This window comes from Hipposideros armiger, unplaced genomic scaffold, assembly GCF_001890085.2.
Source record: "Hipposideros armiger isolate ML-2016 unplaced genomic scaffold, ASM189008v1 scaffold_1239, whole genome shotgun sequence".
Taxonomy (NCBI): domain Eukaryota; kingdom Metazoa; phylum Chordata; class Mammalia; order Chiroptera; family Hipposideridae; genus Hipposideros; species Hipposideros armiger.
In genome coordinates, this window is record NW_017732589.1 from 290,788 (window position 1) to 307,492 (window position 16,705).

Below are 16,705 nucleotides of genomic sequence, written 5' to 3' on the forward strand. Positions count from 1 at the left end.
GAGGAAGCAGGGCACCTCCATGCAGACAGTGGCTGGTGTTACCAGGGATGCTGCAGGTGGAGGTGAGGCTGTTCTTCTCACTTCTCTCCTTCCTGTGCTCACAGGTGCCCCGAACAAATGAATCCCTTAGGCCCCAACACACAGGGCTCCCTCCCAGGTGCTGGAAGAGCCATTCTCGAGCGGAAAATGAAATCTCAGAGTTTGTTTCAATTTCGTTGTGTCACCTTAAAATGCTGTAGGTAGAAAAATCTGCACATGGGAGTGCACTCTGGGGTCCTGGGGTTTCAGGTAATTCATCCATCCTCAACTGGGACATTTTACCGCGACCAGCGTTTCTAACCACCAAATCAAGCGACAGTTAACAAAACAAATTAATGGGCAAATCCATCCTTAAACATGGAGTTACCTTGTAACAACTATGTGTTGACTGCAAATGGAATGTTCTCTGTTCATTTGACCTTTGAATATAGCTTGTTCCTGAATAAATATTGTAAAATTCAGTATGTGAATGTTCTTTGTATTCAAATTTAAACAAGAATTAAACATTTGATCTTTAAATCCAAGGATTAGGTGAGAACTTCGTATAAATTTAATATGTAACAATAAGGTATTTATTACTTTTTTAAAAAGCATTTGGATGGTGAATTATACACATTGATAAATATTACTTGAAAATTTTGTGTTTTCCATTAACTTTTGTGAAACAAAAAAAGAACTGTCAAGGTTTCTGTCTGGGTTTATTGCCAATTTACCACTTTCTACTTTGATATTGTAACAGAATGGGCTGTGGACATTCCCGAGGAGTGGAAATACAAAACTGATTTCAAGTTTTCTAATCTCTGTTCCATGAAAAGTGGTAACACCTAAGTTATTTGGTCAACATTTTGGAAATTTGACAATAGAACGGGTAAGGAGAATTGGCTTAAAGTCCCCCCTCACCTTTAGTGAATCCACTTCACTCCTTCAGGAAATGATGTGGTTTCCAGCTGAGAGCCCTTGATGGTGCACCGGACACCTGTGTTTCTGGGGTAACCAAGGAAAGAGCTGCTTGGCGTCCCCAAGTGTCAACACTCTGGTCCACCAAGGAGGTTGTCATCCATGTAGGCAGTGCTGCACTTCTTATCATTGGTTATCGGAAAATGTGCCTTCATTTTCAGAACAGTGGTATGTGCATTTATGATTATGTAGCAAACCCTTTGATATTTGACTTAGATACTAAAACATTTGGGTGTTGAGGTTTTGCACTCATACATACAATTTAAAAGCATGGACTTGGTAATTTAATTAGAAGTTTTCTATAAAATACACCTTGTTACATTTCTGTGAAAAGCTCTTTACCAGTGCGGAATAACCATGGGTCAAGGGTTGAAATAACAGCCGTTTTCTAAATCGTCCGTTGTTTAAATGACTGTCAATGTTAAGTCTGTGGGCAATAAAGAATATTATGAAAAATCTGTCTGTTGGACTATGGATCTTGGATTGCCTCAAAACAGAGGAGGGGAGGTTGAATCCCTTCCAGAGAAAGCAGATATTCACAGTTATTCTCCAGAAGACTTCTTGAATCACAATCACAGCAAAGCCCGCCTATTGGCCAAGGGTGTGGAATGAAAATGGCAGCTGGGCAGAAGCATTGCTGAGGGTACTTATGTTAACTTGTACCCAGTGGGCCTTGGGCAGAATCACTGGTGGCTGAAAGTTTGGTCCTCAGTTATGTTAGAGAAATTTCTTCATGACTGTTACCAACAGACTAGTTAGGCCTCTTTCTCTCTAGAACACAGGGTGGACACACACACACACACGTGTGTGCACTAAAACTACAGTTTGTAAGGAGAAAGCTGAGGGAAGGGCCAGTTCTGACCTCTTCTCTCCCTCTGTAAATGGAGCAGAACCAAACATCCCATCTTTGTTGGCCCTACCTTGACGGCCATGACTCTCACAATCTTCTCCCTGTCAAAGGGAAGTCTATTAACCTTCCTCAAATAGTGTGACCTACCAGAATTGATGAAACAGCTCCAACACACCTGGCTTCACTCAACACCACATACGCCAGTGGGAAAGTGGAGGGTGGAAGGGTTATCAGGTTTCTGAGAGTGGTTTAATTCCTGGGGAAACACTGGTACCAGTGAGAGGCCAGGCTGCCATCTGGTACACCACCAGGGTGGCCCCGGTACACACATGGACGTCCAACAATGGCTTATACAAAGATTTTGGTTTTATTTTTTAACAAAGATACATGGGACATAGTAAAGGTTACTACCTGAATGAGCTCTAATGCACAGCTTCTCTGTGGCTTTGAAATACTCAGCTTCTAAATGATCTCCAGCTAGCTAGTTAGGAATGTACATACACATTGGTATTAAAGTTGATTAGTTTTTGAACATATCAAATGAATGCAATTACTTTTTGGAGTATTTTTCATTCAGATTGCTTGAAAGTTTTGCATTATCTCAAAGGAAAGTTTGGGCTATGGTACAAAGTGTTATTAATATTAGCGCCAGAGATCTGGGACCCCCAAAGCAACTCAGAACTATGATATAAAGTTTTAAAGTCATGTCATGACCTAAGTGAAGTGTAACACCCAACATCTTGACACTGATGCATTTTTTTCACTAACCCAGTACCTTAAGGCTTAACTTTTCTAGAAATGCCCTGGGTTTTCTCATGTTATTTGATAAAAGAATAACTTCTTTTCAGTGATGTAAAGAAGGCAACAAAAAAATGTCACTGATGAACGTCTCATTTATCTCATCAGTAACAAAAATGAGGAAAGTCTTTGGTCAGTACACAGAGATCCCCCAGGACCCATGAAAACATCCTTCAATAAGAAGAACTTGCATCAGATAAACAGGAGTCAATCTCTCTTCAAAAAAGTTAATGTGTTAAGACTACTCTTTAGTCTTTACTCAGGTGATATTCTCACTGAACCTAAAAACGTCAGGGGATTTCACATGTGAGGTTCCCCCATGTAAGGACCTTTTTGAAGGCTGTTTGTTTTGTTTTTACAAAGAACTCTCCAAGTCTGCTGTGTGCTTATGGGGACTCTATAGATGTGTGTGTTCTTTTTTATCAGCTTGTATTCACGTAGAATCCTTGAGGAAGAGCATACACAAAAACATCTTCAGAGTAATCCCTTTATAAGGTAAACAGAATGATTGATACAGGGTCGCCCTGTGTTGAAAAATAAGATTACAGTATTATTACGTTTCTTTGAAGAACGCAAAAACTGCCAGATCACGTTTGCTGTCCTGACAATTAAACTGCTCAAACAGTGGCTGTCAGGTTCTTCTTTCCAGAAGCCATGAGACTGCTGGTGGCCCCAGCTCCTTGGCTGTGGCAGCACAGGGGTTACTGACTTTCTGACATAGAATCAAATTCAACATAGGATCAAAGTGCTGTCTTGTAAACCTCTCCTAATTCCATAGAAATTTTCCATTAAACAGATGGCTGCTACTGGCAACTTGAAAGGTAAAATGGGCTGGGGGGTCTGTCCCTGCTTCTCTCAAGTGGGTTCATTTCTTAGTTGATCTGGGACACAACCTCCTGGAAGACCTTGGCTGACTTTTCTGTGATTTGGGGAAACCCTTGAATACTCACGTAATTTGGCTTTTGGATGTGCATAAAACTGTGCAGGGATACATGACAAGGAAAAAAGTGGGGGTCCCTCAGGGGACCTGCACCACAGAACTTGGTCATTCTTGCCAGGAACCTTTAGACATTGACCTGCTCCCAGGCCTGTCCCAGGACTATTTGGGTTAGACCCACACATCTAGGAACAGCCTTAAACAAGGCGTTTTTGAGAATTTTAGCATTCAGAACCTGTTTACTCAAGACGACGTCAGTCTCAGGAGATTGGCACTGGCATGTCCACCTAGTTCCCAGCCATATCCTTATAGCTGGTTCAGTTGGAAGATACTTGTATTACTTGTTACATAACTGTGCTGTATACTGCAGCTCACGCACGTGCCCATGGCAGACATCTGAAACACAAGTGCAGTGCAGCATAGAAATGAGATACACAGCATCCATTGTCGGCACAGTCAGTGTAGTGTAATTACCCAAACATTGTCCCGGTGTCCTGGGAAACACACCTTCCCTCTCCAGGAACACCGGAGAGTGACCACTGGGATTCAGGGGAAGGCAGCAATGACATCAGCAGCTTGGTACATTTGGAAGGCTCTGGAGCCTGAAATGACAAGGCATGCTATCTACGCTGAAATGGGTTGGTGAGTCCTTGGGTCCCAGTCTTAAGAACTAGCCACACCAGGCAGGCTGCTGGCAAAATAGATTTCCTGGGTCTCAGCTCTGGCAGAGCCTCATGGTGAGACATGTAATATATAAGCATGTGGGGCCGGCCGAGTGGCTCAGTTGGTTAAGAGCTCGCTCAAGAGTTTGAGCTCTGAGCAACAGCGGTTCGAGTCCAGCCCGAGCTGAGCTAAAAAAAAAAAAAAAAAAAAAGAAAGAAATATATAAGCATGTGGCTGCTGGGCTGGGTGCCGCTCCCTCCATGGAGATGTAAGGACCCCCTGCTCCTGGAGGCAGGGCCCTCACTTGCAGAGGACCCCATTCTGCAGGGTTTTGTTTCTGTCAGTGATGCAGGGCGAGGTGACCATTTGGGGGATGTCTTCCTTGCTCTTTGGCGAGGGGCTGCTGTTGTTACTGCCACTGGACTTACTTCTGCTTGGATCCAGAGCGGGCTGGGTGGGTAAGGAGCGGGCACCCTTGGCCCTGACCAAGCAGCTGCAGATCAGCCGAAAGAAGGCACGTCGCATCTCCTTGCTGGCCAGCGTGTAGATGACGGGGTTCATGGCGGAGTTGAGCACAGCCAGCACAATGAACCACTGGGCTCTGAACAGAATAGCACACTCCTTCACTTTGCAGGCCACATCGACAAGGAAGAGGATGAAAAGCGGGGACCAACAGGCAATGAACACACTCACCACGATCACCACGGTCCGCAGCAGGGCCATGGACCGCTCCGAGTTGTGGGGGCTAGCCACCCTGCGGCTGCTGGACTTCACCAGGCAGTAGATGCGTGCATACAGGATCACGATGGTCACCAGGATGGCTGTGAAGATGCTAATGCAGAACGCAATGTACTTCTTGGAATAGAGGGGCAAGATGGTGGAGCAGTCGGGCAGGTTGTGCAGGCAGTTCCAGCCCAGGATGGGTAAGGCGCCCAGGGAGAAGGCAATGAGCCAGCACATCCCGATCAGAAGGAAGACGCGGTGCTTCTTGTTGGCGTCGTACGGCCTCATTTTGATCATGGTCAAGTGCCTCTCGATGGCAATAGCCAGTAAACTACAGGTGGATGCCCCGAGGGCCACGAACATGCTGCCCTCCCGCAGGAACCAGACTGTCGGAGACAGGCTCAGCGTCTTCTTGCCCGACATTAGGATGTTGACCTTGTAGGCAATGCCAGCCAGCAGGTCACAGAGAGCCAGGTTGCCGATGAAAAAGTACATGCGGTTGTGAAATTTATTGTTTTTCCAGATGGCAATGAGAACCATCAGGTTCTCCAGGACGATAAAGCTGCAGATGACCAAAAACAGCACAGTGGTGAGGATGCTGCCCTCAGGGGATTCTTTCAGCCGGTCTTCCAGCTTGCCCACAAAGTGGTAGTGTTTGTGCAGAGTCTCATTCTCGGGGAAGGGTCTGGGATACGATGAGAGGACCCTGGCCATCACTTGAAATTCACAGGCGGTCAGTTCCAAAATCCACCAGAGGGCACCCTAGGAACGTCCATTTCCAGGGAAAGACGGCTCAGGCTTTAGTAATGATCCCCACCAGACCCGGGCTGCAGTGTTGAGAATGGGCTCCTGCAAAAAGATAAAGGAGGGGTGCCCAGTGATAAGGTCACACCACCGAAGAGCAAGGGTGGCAGCAAAGCTAGAGAAAGGCACCAAAAATGCCGAAGCACTTGGATGGCCTCTCAACACAGGCCAAGTTCCTAAGTGATTGGGGATGACCTGGGAAGCGACTTGGTGCCTGCAGTTGCCAGGAGGGAAGTTCCGTGCAGGACCACCAAGGTCATTCACTCCTGTAACAATGACGGACAGGCCCAAATAAGACTTCCATCTGGAAATCTCAAGCCACTTAGGAATGCTGACAGGAGCTGGTGAACCATTATTCTCAATTACCAAGAGCAACTGAGGATTATCTAGGTAAAAAAAAAATAGGATGACTCCAGAAAGTGCCCAACAGATTTCTGAGAGCTTCTTGGTGGGTTGTGGAGTGACATCATGGGATGCACCCACACTTCCCAGAACCAGGTCCAAGGGCAGAAATCAGATCCAGATGGCCTATAGGTCTGCCCAGCAGACAGCCCTGAGACTGGACCACGCAGTTACAGAAGCAAGAACAGCGTAAGGGCACACACGGTCTCCCGTGGCCACTTCACTAGTGAGCAGCTGAGCGTGGAGCCAGGGGAGGAAGGAAAACAAATCTGTAAAAGTGGAATCACCTTCCACTGAGATTAAAGGAAGAAACAGAAAACAAGGATAAGCACATGGACTTTGAGTTTGGCTTAAAACTCAGAGGCTTAAATATCTGCTATAACTGTCTTAAACCCTCAAAACGAAATCAGTGCTGATAAGCCAAAAGAAAACAACCGACTTGCAAAAACCAGTGAGACAGTGAAGGCAGTGAGTTCAGGAACCAGAGCCCAGATGGTCCTGAATTTTAACCCTTCCTCCACGGGGTCCTGGACACTCCCCAATCCACTGTGGCCTCCTGTGATATCCACAGTAAAGCCAACCCAATTATCAAGATAGAAAGGGCTGTCTGTGGACTGACTTTAGACTTAAATTATTCAAATATTTAAATATCTAATTAAAATCAGACGAAGTTAAAACAGTCCACTGTGCGTATCCAGTGAAGCTTTTTTTGGTACTTTTTAACGTTTAAGTGACAACCCTAAATTTGGGTCAGAGGCAAATGGACCACTCTCTAATGATATGGGATCCAAAGTCATCATCCACCAACTGAGCTCAATCCCAGGTGTCTCAGAGGCCCAGGCAGGTCTCAGTCCCTGCAAGGACCCAGGGGTCCGCTTGCAGCTGCTCTGTGGGGCAGAAGCAGCGGAAACCCCAGCCAGGGTCTCCCAGCCATGGAACCCTCCAGGTAACTGCTTTTCTGCCCCTCAGGCACTAGTCCCAGGCCCTGCAGATGCTATCAAGCTCGCCCCCCTTTTATTAGTCTGGGGGACCTGGGTCCTCTGAGGCCAGGCAGAGGTGGCCCCACTGATTCTTTTCGGAGATTTCATTTCTTTCTCTGTCCAGAAGATTCAATGTGCCGCTTGTTCTGGAAACCCTGTGAGCCCCGGCATCTGAGCTGACGTCTGTGCTCTGCCTGGAACTGCCTCTGACCCTTCTCCGGCCCCTCCATGACAGCTGTCTGAGGTCACAGAGGACATGGGGGTCAGCTTTAATGCCATGTGTAGCAGAAACCTCTTCTAACTTGAGAAGGGACCAGAGCAGCAGGCAGGCTTTGAGGCTGGGCTAACTAACGATGAAGGACCAGAGGGAGTACCTACTGAGGTCTCCCCCATCGCTGATCAGCCCTGGAGTTACCTCCCCGACCATAGCCCATCCAAATCCAGGGGCACCTTGCTGCCTCGGGCAGAAGGCAAGGCCACCCCCAGCCCCAGCACGCCCACACACATTTGGACTGAGGCCAGCAAGGGCCAACAGGCCTGGTCTGCTGGTTCTCTCACAGGTGACATGGACAGGTCACCTCAGTGGGCAGCTTTCCCATTAGCCCCCTCTTCCTCTTGCCCCGCCCCCGTTTTTATTTAAATCTTGTCAGTCCTTCTAGCATCAAATTTTACCTGTTTGGTGACATTTTCTAGAATTAGCCCAGCCCGCGGTGACTTTTCTCTGAAGCGGCACACCACTTTTTAAAACAAATTGCAAGCTGTGCTTTTAAGAGTAGAAGAGAGACCAGCAGCTGACACTACCTGGGCCCTTCACCTGAAGCACCTGACCTGATCCTCATAGACATCATGAAGTTTGCAGCGTCTCTCACAGTGCCTGGCACAAGGACAGGTGCCCCACACACGTGTGCGCCCTTTATCACTGCTTCTCTATGTATTCTTTATCTGTGAGCAGTGAACGGGGAATCCACACCCAGGAGTAGTTAGCCCGCGGTTCTCCTCCCACCACTTCCCAACCCCAGGGCACAACCACTGAGCGAGCACCCAGCGTTCTCCACATGGATGGTGCCACCAAAGACACCACAAGTGTCCTTATTCATGGAAAAGGCCCAGCACCAGGGCAGGGAAGGGAGACACAGGTGTCGCTTCACAGAGAGGCATAAACAGCAGCATCCTGAGTGTGGGGAGCCAGAGGTCTGCAGTAAGGGTTAAGCCTGGCAGCTGGCAAGCTGACAGGCTCTCAGGCCCGGGTGAGCAGTGTGAGAAGGTTGCTAGATAGATCTCATTCTCCACTGTGCCGCTGAAGAAAGAACAAACCTGCATCTCAGACAACCTTAAAAGTTACAGAATGAACTGCCAGCCTGTTAGTAGTTTCTACTTGCTCTACTTTGTCTTGCTTCGGGAACATTTGCTTCCCCACTCCCTCAAACTCCCAAAACTCCTTACCTAAAAGAATCTACTTCTGCTACAAAAACTGTGAGCAAGCAATAAACGGGGCCACTCTCTGCCATCAGCGGGCAGTGGACCTCCTGGGCCAACTTTCCTCTCTGTGTCTTTCTTTTCTCATCTCCTCATCCAGCCCACTCAGGTTAACCCTCTAGGTGCCTGGCTGACGAGCCAGGTGGCCACCGCAGACGAGCGGGCCTCGCCACCTGAGGGCGCTCCTTCCCACACCGCTGGCCTGAGTGCCCTCCCTGTACCCCCCACACCAAGGCCACCTGCTGCCATGTCTCAGTGGCTGCCCTTCTGTCCACTACACCACCATGTCCATTTGCTTCAAAATCTCTCGGACATCTGCTCCCCTAACAGGGATTTCTGTCCCAGGAACTGATAATGGCACGATGTGTTATGATAACTGACTTAGCACCAGGGCAATCTGAATGATAGTGCATAACATGAATTGTACATGAATTCACACCCGCAAGCAAAAAGGGGCTTCAGGTATCTGCAATGGAAAGGCTTTTGAGACCATATACATCCGAAGCTTGTCTTCTGTGCCTCAGTTTCCCCCATGATAACTGCATGCAATTTTATGTACCTCATGGCTCCCTCTGCATGTCTGAGATCCCTTTGATTGTGCCATGAAGTGCAGATAGAAGGGACGTAAGTCCCTTTAAACTTGCTGGATGTGGATTTTCCAGGAGTAAAGAGCAAGCTGACATCTTTTTCTTTTTCCCCCTATATATCCATAGTTTTGATAAAATCGAGCAGAGCATTAAAAAAAACTTAACACCAACCAAACAATAAAAACTAATAGCTAGCAATAAAGTAGCCACAATAAAAACAGTATAAGGTGTGCCAGAGACCCATCAAAGCCATGAATCCTGAGGGTGAACATCTTTTCCCATTAATGGTTGACTTACCATTTCCCTTAATTAAATATTCATTGCTGAAGGAGCATATTTTTTTCAGAACATTTTTTTTGGTTAAATGTAAATGTCCACATTTTGTGTAACTGGAAGACATTTAGTTCTCTTTGAAATCTAAAAACGTATTTTCTTTGGATTATCCACATTAGAAAGTAGAACCATCCTGAGAGCCAAGTCAAAACAGCACCAGGCTGGTTTTGGGTGCGTCTGAACATTACTGTGTAGTCAAAAGCATCTCACAGGAGGCCAGCTGTCTCACCCCACAGAGAAGGGTTCCAACCCAACACGCGAGAGGCCGGCCCCACAGGACCTCTCGCACCCTTTCTAGTCACTGCTCACCCGCAAATAGGACCATCCCCTAGTATAGCCTGGGCTTCTCATCCCATAGTACAGCCTGTTTCTGACCTTCATGTGATTGAATCCCTGTAGTACACAGCTGTGCCTGGGTCTTCCAATGTGGTGCTCCTGCCAGTCATATGTGTTGATGCCTGGGATTCCGCCTCATTGTTCCCACTATGTGGACAGATGCACCACTCATTGTTTGTGGACTTGGGGTGGTCTCCCCGTGTTCTTACCGTAGGTAGCATGCTAGGACTAGATGTGGGTGTACTTGTGCAAGCACGTGCCTGCATGTCCGTGGACCTCTGATTTCCGAGTGTGTTGTGTTGGAATCTAGGTTGGGCTCTGATGCAGAGTCCCTACGGAGGCTTACAGGGTTCGGCCAGCATCCTGAAAATCACTGCTTGTGTGGAGAAGTGCCCCTCAGAGGGCCAGATTTACACATTACAAATGCTCATATTTTCTTTTATTTTAAAAGATTAGTGTCTGGGGTTGGCAGTGACACTGTACAAGTTTGATCACTGCTTAAATTTCAACCTGAACACGAAGCCCAATCCTGAGAAATGTGTGCCGGCTAGTCCTGTACATCCTCAGGAAGCTGAGCATGTCACAGTAGATACACTCAGAACTGAGACACTCTCGCTCGTTGGCAGTGGTCTTCCAACAAATCCAAATTCTGACAGAGCAGCGCGCTGGAGCAGGCCTGGTATATGTCCATCTGCAGAGCCCGGACCCCGCAAAACCTGCACCCCACAGAACACTCCCCTCTCCGCATCTCATGTGTAGGAGGTCCACTGCTGCCTGATTCCCTGTAGATCTACTCAACAGAGCCCGTTACCTAAGGATTCTCACTTTATCCTCCTAAGCTGGGATCTGCAAGTCCATCTCAAGGCGTTTCAACACCAACACTTTTTCTTTTCACAGATAGAATAAAATGCCTTCTAGAAGGTAGTTCTGAGGTGTGCCACCCCAGCTTAGCCCCTGTCAAGCAGGGGTGCTTCCCTTGCCTCCATTTCAAGAAGGCACAACTGCAGGAAGTGGGGGAGGGGCGAGCCCTGGCCAGCGATGGATTCCAGATGTGCTTTCTACACTGGCGATTCACTTTCTCTACACATGTCAATTTTTAAAATAAACAAACTATAAAAAGGAAAAGAAAAAAAGTAAAGGAAAATAGTTCCATGAAGTCTGGGGTCTCTCTTTCTCTCTCCAATGGCAAAAAGAAAAGCACAATAGGATAGTGAGAAATTTCTCCTGGCAGAATGTAGAATGCAGTACTTTTAAAAGGCATATTCTCCCAGGGAAATCACTTAGTTCATCCTCCAAACTGAATTAAAACATCAAGCATTTGTCAACAAGCAAAATTTCTTGGAAAGCAGGATTTTTTTTCTTTCATTTAAAAGAGCTTAGAAAGGAAATAATGAATTGGCCATTTCATGGCCCCAGCAAAATTCCTTTGCTAATGAGTATTTTCCCTTACCACAGATTTATTAGGTGACCCTTCTCTGCTTTCAGAGATAGTTCACAGCAAGAGGCTCATACACACACAGCCTCACACACATGCACTTTGTTCTAGGTCAGTAATGGCACTCCCGTGAGATAACTACAGATGAACCAAGTGAGGATTTCACATGCAAGTACACATTCCCCTGAGCACACAGGCTTGTCCATAGGAAGGCAATTGCTTCTAATGAAAGAGATCTTACTCTCTTTGTTTCTCAACCAAGCTTTTCAAAACTTCTCTTCCTTGCTTGCTCTAAGTAAGGGCACAGGGTTAAATTCCTACCAATTGCCAAAGGACCAATGAGGGTGTGTGAACTGAGCTCCTCGCTAAAGGCATATGTAAATAAGAGGTGCCCTGCCCAAGAGGTCCTAACTGCGGGGTCCTCTCTTTTCCCAAAGCAGTGTTCTCACTCAGTGACATGACATGTGCACCACACGTTGCACCTTGCAGGTGCCACGTGTTACCCCCATTTGCCTTCTGAATGTACACTCAGGAGGAAACTGAGGCTGGGGGTGGTCACGGTCCTTAGTAACACAGCTTGGAAGAGACTGCACTGGGCTGGATGCCTGTGCCCGGTGTATCACATTAGTGATAAGTTCTTTTGGAGGTGACTACCTTTCCATATGTTCTTTACCTTGACGTGATAAGAGTGTCTCCAACATGCTTTAGAACTGAATCACCTCTAGTACCATGCTAGCAAAGTGCTGGAATGGGGACTTTACTGAAACACATGGAAAACTCGGATGCCAGGGAAATGGAGTAGCATCTTCAAGGCCAGAGAGCCCTGTTGGCTGAGCAGGACTTCCACTCCAGCTCACAGTGCCTATCGGATGCCAGTCCACCCGCTGGGCACCACCACGTTCTCCACCGAGCAATCTTTTCACTGATTGGATCCAACTGGCTTGTTACCTGGGCTCTTACAGACACAGCTTCAATTCTTTAAAAACAGAATAATAACCAAAAAAAAGGCAACTCTATGCCCAGTAGCTGTAACAATAACTGAAATGTATTAACTGACACTAGATAGGATTCCACTCAGTATATCATATTATCTCCAAAAGGTTATGGAAAATCCTTTAAGGCAATTAATTACTTCAACAAAAAAAGTATGGTGAATAAATAATATAAAATAACTCCAGAACTGATCAGAAAGGAAATGGGCTCCTGCAGGCCGTGGACTGAGGATGTCTCGCCAGCTGTGGGCACACAAGTCATAGTCCCAAATTCTGGCAGAAAAAAAAATGGGACTCTACAAGATGGCAACTCCAAATATTTCAAGATTATGGCATGCTCAAATTCTCATGTGTGTGTGTGTGTGTGTGTGTGTGTGTGTGTGTGTGTGTAAAAATATATGCATATGCTGTACGTACTGAAGCAACTTTAGGAGATGGAAGAGATACCATGAAATTAAAAAGTGTGCCGTAATTTCCAGCTAGAGGAAAATAGTCCCTGAATTTTGAGAAATAAAGCTATTAGGCCAATAGGCAAGGCTCCTTCTACAGGAAACATGAGTTTCTACTATCCACATATGGTCGAAAATTAGGAGAGTTGTGAACTTAAAAGGAAAGTCACGTATATAAAGGGGAAAGCAGCATTTTCAAAGATGCAAACTAGATGAGAAATCATTGGGCCTGTGTCTTAGGGGAGGCTCTTAAGGGCTGACTTAGCATTTTAGATCTCTGGTGTCAGGTGACAAGAGCCACTGGACTAGCAGGCCCAATGTAAACATTCACTGACTGAGAAAACCCAGTGTGTGGCTCTTCTATGGCAACAAAATTAATCATACGGGCATCTTCTTCAATTAAGTGAGAAATCATACAGATCCAGACGCTTGCACAACTCCTCAAGCACACAAACACACACACCACCACCACCACCATCACCTCCTACACCAACGCCAGTCACTGGCATGGCCATCCTTGCTAGTCACATACCTGCAGAAACTAATCCTATCCTTGTATTTCTAGGAATTATATTTTTCTTAATAATGCCTGCAAGATTTTCATCAATGAAGAAAATAATGCTGAAAAGATAAACTATGAACATGTGATTACATACAATGTCTGCAATCTCTGATGTCTAGACGAGAAATTCCTAATTCTGGAAGTACTCAGAGCTCCAGCTGGGGGAGGATACTATGTGCAGGGTGGACTTTCCATTTTTGAAATAATCTCACAGAAGAGCCTTCAGTTCATGCGGCTACCCTTTCTTTATCCTCAAAATGAAGCATGTTCTCTTTAAAAATCTAACAAGAAGTCTCTGCCTTACATCTAAATATAAGAACACCACAAGGAAATTATTGTCATTGGGAGCGTCCAATGTTAGAGAGAAAGGGAGGGAGAGAGATGCGGAGTGGGGTGAGACCAACAATTTGGAGATGGGTGGTTAAAAGTGGCAAAGCTAGCAGGTTCCCTGCCTCAGCCAGAGAAGGACTCGTCCTGGCCCTTGTCCAGGCTTTATCTCCATTATAAACGCAGCACACTGATTTTCGTGGGAATCTCATTACTGCACCGGGGCTTTGCCTGACAGCACCGATTGCCTTGTATGAGAAATATAAAGAAAAATGGAAGTTTTGTGTCGAATGTACCTTAAATTATTTTCCCAGGAGAATGACAGCAACCACACACTCCCAGAGTCCCAGGTCCTCATTCTGGGAGGACATCTAACATTTTAACTGTCCAAGTTAAAGCACGGATGGAACTTCTCCGTGAAGACTCACCTCTCTTTCATTCAGGTTATTGAGAGGCAGCTGGGTTTAAATGCTCCAATTGTAGTGAAAAGGGAAGCACCCCTTCCCCTGCCGTGCGGCTCGGTCATCGGAATGTCTGGTTTGGGGGAGGGGGTGATGCTGATGAGGTGCGCTAGTGCTAGGGTTCCGCTGAAATTTCGTGAGAACAGTGGTCCCGGCTGTCCCCACCCACCCCGCGTCCGCGTCCCCAGCCCCTCAGGCTCACCTCTGTCTGGGAAGGGCACTTGAATCACCGGCATGCTGGCGCCGGTGCGAGGTGGGCTGGGACACCGGGTAGTCTTGGGAGCTCGGGGGCTCGGGCTTGGGGTCTCGTGTGGGGTCGTCCTGCTTCCACGTTCAGCTCCGGGTACCTGTCGGGTGTCCCCGGGACCGGCTCCCTCAGCCTCTGGCGGTGCCAGCCAGAGCGCAAACTTTTCCAGCGTCCCGGGGGGCGGGGACTCTCGGCCTCCCCGCCTCCCCGCCTCCAGTCCACACCGCCCTGCCCCCTCCTCCGCCCCCACCAGAACCTCCCGGCACCGCGCTCCCAACTTCCCCGCCCCCATCTCCCCGCCACCCGGCGCCGAGCCCCCAATTCCTAATGCCTTGCCACCATCTCCCCGCGCCGGGTCTCCATCTCCCTATTTCCCGCGCCGCCCCCATACCCTTTGGCCCTGCTGCCCGCCCTCAGCCTTCGCCCCCACCTCTCCGCTTCTCTGGCACCCGGCACCCCACCTCTCCGCGCCCCCCCTCCACAGTGCCCTTAGGACCTGCTCGCCGCTCCGCTCCTACTCCAGGTCGGTCTCCAGACCTTGCGCCCGTGGGGCGAGCTCCAGATGCCGACCCTGGGACCCAGGACCCAGCGGGGATAGGTTCGAACCAGGTCTGGGGCTGGGCTTGGCTGGGTACGCTGACGGCGGGAGTTTGGGCAGATTATTACTGTTACGATCATTATTATCACTGTGATCATGATCATTTACGTCTGGAACTGACAGAACCCGGCTTGTAGGGTAGCACCTGGCAGAGGGTCTCGCGCCCGCCGCGTCCCTCCCTCTCCGAGCCCCCTGTGCAGGTGCCGGCTCCCCGGGGCGCACGCGCTCCGGACCCCCCGACTCCACCCTGGGCTAGAGAACCGCACAACCCGCAAACCTGCGGCGGCCGATCTCAGCAACACCTCCGCCCCGCTCACAGATTCGCCCCTTTTGTGATTAAATTAGATGCTCCATGCTTAGCACTTCTGAAAGAAAAATCCCCAGGAAGGCGATTACCAAACCATCTATTGAAACGCAAAGGGAAGGCCCTGGAGTGAAGGGAAGAAGAAAGGAGGAGGAAAAGGAGTCAAGAAAAAGGAACCAGGAGGCCCGTTATCCGAAGGAGGGTTGTACATTGCTGAGCAGAGGAGATTGGAGCCGCAGGTGGGGAATCTTGGGAAGGGTCTCCCTCAGACACCTGTTTCTGATGTGCCCTGTTGCCTCCAGAGGAGGAGCCAGAGCAGACTTCCCCTAGAACTGGGAGCAAATACTTAGAGTGGGTTTGAGCCCTGATGGGCACCTGTCATATAATGGCAACAGAGTACAGGCTGCCCACTTCTGCTGGCCTTCTGTGTTGTTCGCCTTTGAGAACCCCAAGACCTGGGAACATTGCCGGGAGGGGGCGCTGCAGAGCTCTGGCCTGCCCTTAGGGCTCAATGGAGGGCAGGTGCTTCCTGTCGGTGTTTCCACTTAATCCAATCTGCCTGTGCTGCTGTGAGCCTCCTCAGCATCTGGTCTTCCAAATTCAGTGTATCTTGAGCTCTGAGAAACTATTTCTGTCCCAAATTGCAAGTGCGAACAAATATGCCTCCATTTTCCACTCCTACAACATCAAGTCAAGAAAAGGAGGAGAGCCTGTGCTTCTTGGGCCACTTGCCATCACCAGGGCAACAAGAAGGTACTAACCACTATGTCTACACACTACAGAAGCCTCGAAAAACAGTGGGGCTCCTTACTGCAGGTGTCCCAAGGGAGACACAGGATTTGACATACAGTTGCATTCCTGAAACTCCTCTTTCAACAAGGCTCCTTTTTCCCAAAGAGTCCCAGTCCTGGGCGTCTCTCCCCCCAAACTGTCCAGTCCCCTCACTGATCCAGTGCCCCACCTCCACTCACTCCCTGCTCCCTGGCCTTACTGGCCTTAAAGCTCAGACACTGGACCCTGCCGTGGGCGGGGGGAGGCTTGACACTTCCACACAGGCCTAGAGGTCATATTCTTTCACTAATTCTCAGGAGAAAATCAGCCCTCCCTGAGAGTCTGTGAATGAAAGTCTCCTCCTCTGCACCCCTGGTTAACGGAAAGCTCTTCACAGAAGAATGCCAACTCATAAATGTAAACGGGATGGGAGAATGAGCAAATTCCCATCCTGCAGCCCACAAGGAAATAATTGAGTTGGACAAGATGATTTAATGCACCTAGAGGTGGAACTGTGGAGAATGGTTAATCACACAATGCTAACTGGAGAAGAAAAACATTTTTCATTTTCAACAGCGACACCTGGTTGCTGGCACCTTAGCTGGATCAAGTTCCATGTCACTCATACCGGATCAAATTGATAGCATGGGATGGTGCAGAATCCAGCACACAAC

The 16,705-nt window shown here is 48.2% G+C and overlaps 1 protein-coding gene across 1 annotated transcript; it reads right to left on the reverse strand.

Annotated features, from left to right (window-relative positions):
* Positions 1-718: 718 nt before the first annotated feature.
* S1PR3 (sphingosine-1-phosphate receptor 3) lies at positions 719-14,508 on the reverse strand. Its single transcript, XM_019633075.1, has 3 exons — positions 14,314-14,508; positions 4,475-5,816; positions 719-4,342 (listed from the first exon to the last, which is right to left on the reverse strand). Exon 2 carries the CDS (start codon positions 5,679-5,681, stop codon positions 4,545-4,547), a length of 1,137 nt encoding a protein of 378 aa, XP_019488620.1. The 5' UTR covers positions 5,682-5,816; positions 14,314-14,508; the 3' UTR covers positions 719-4,342; positions 4,475-4,544.
* Between the last annotated feature and the right edge of the window lie 2,197 nt (positions 14,509-16,705).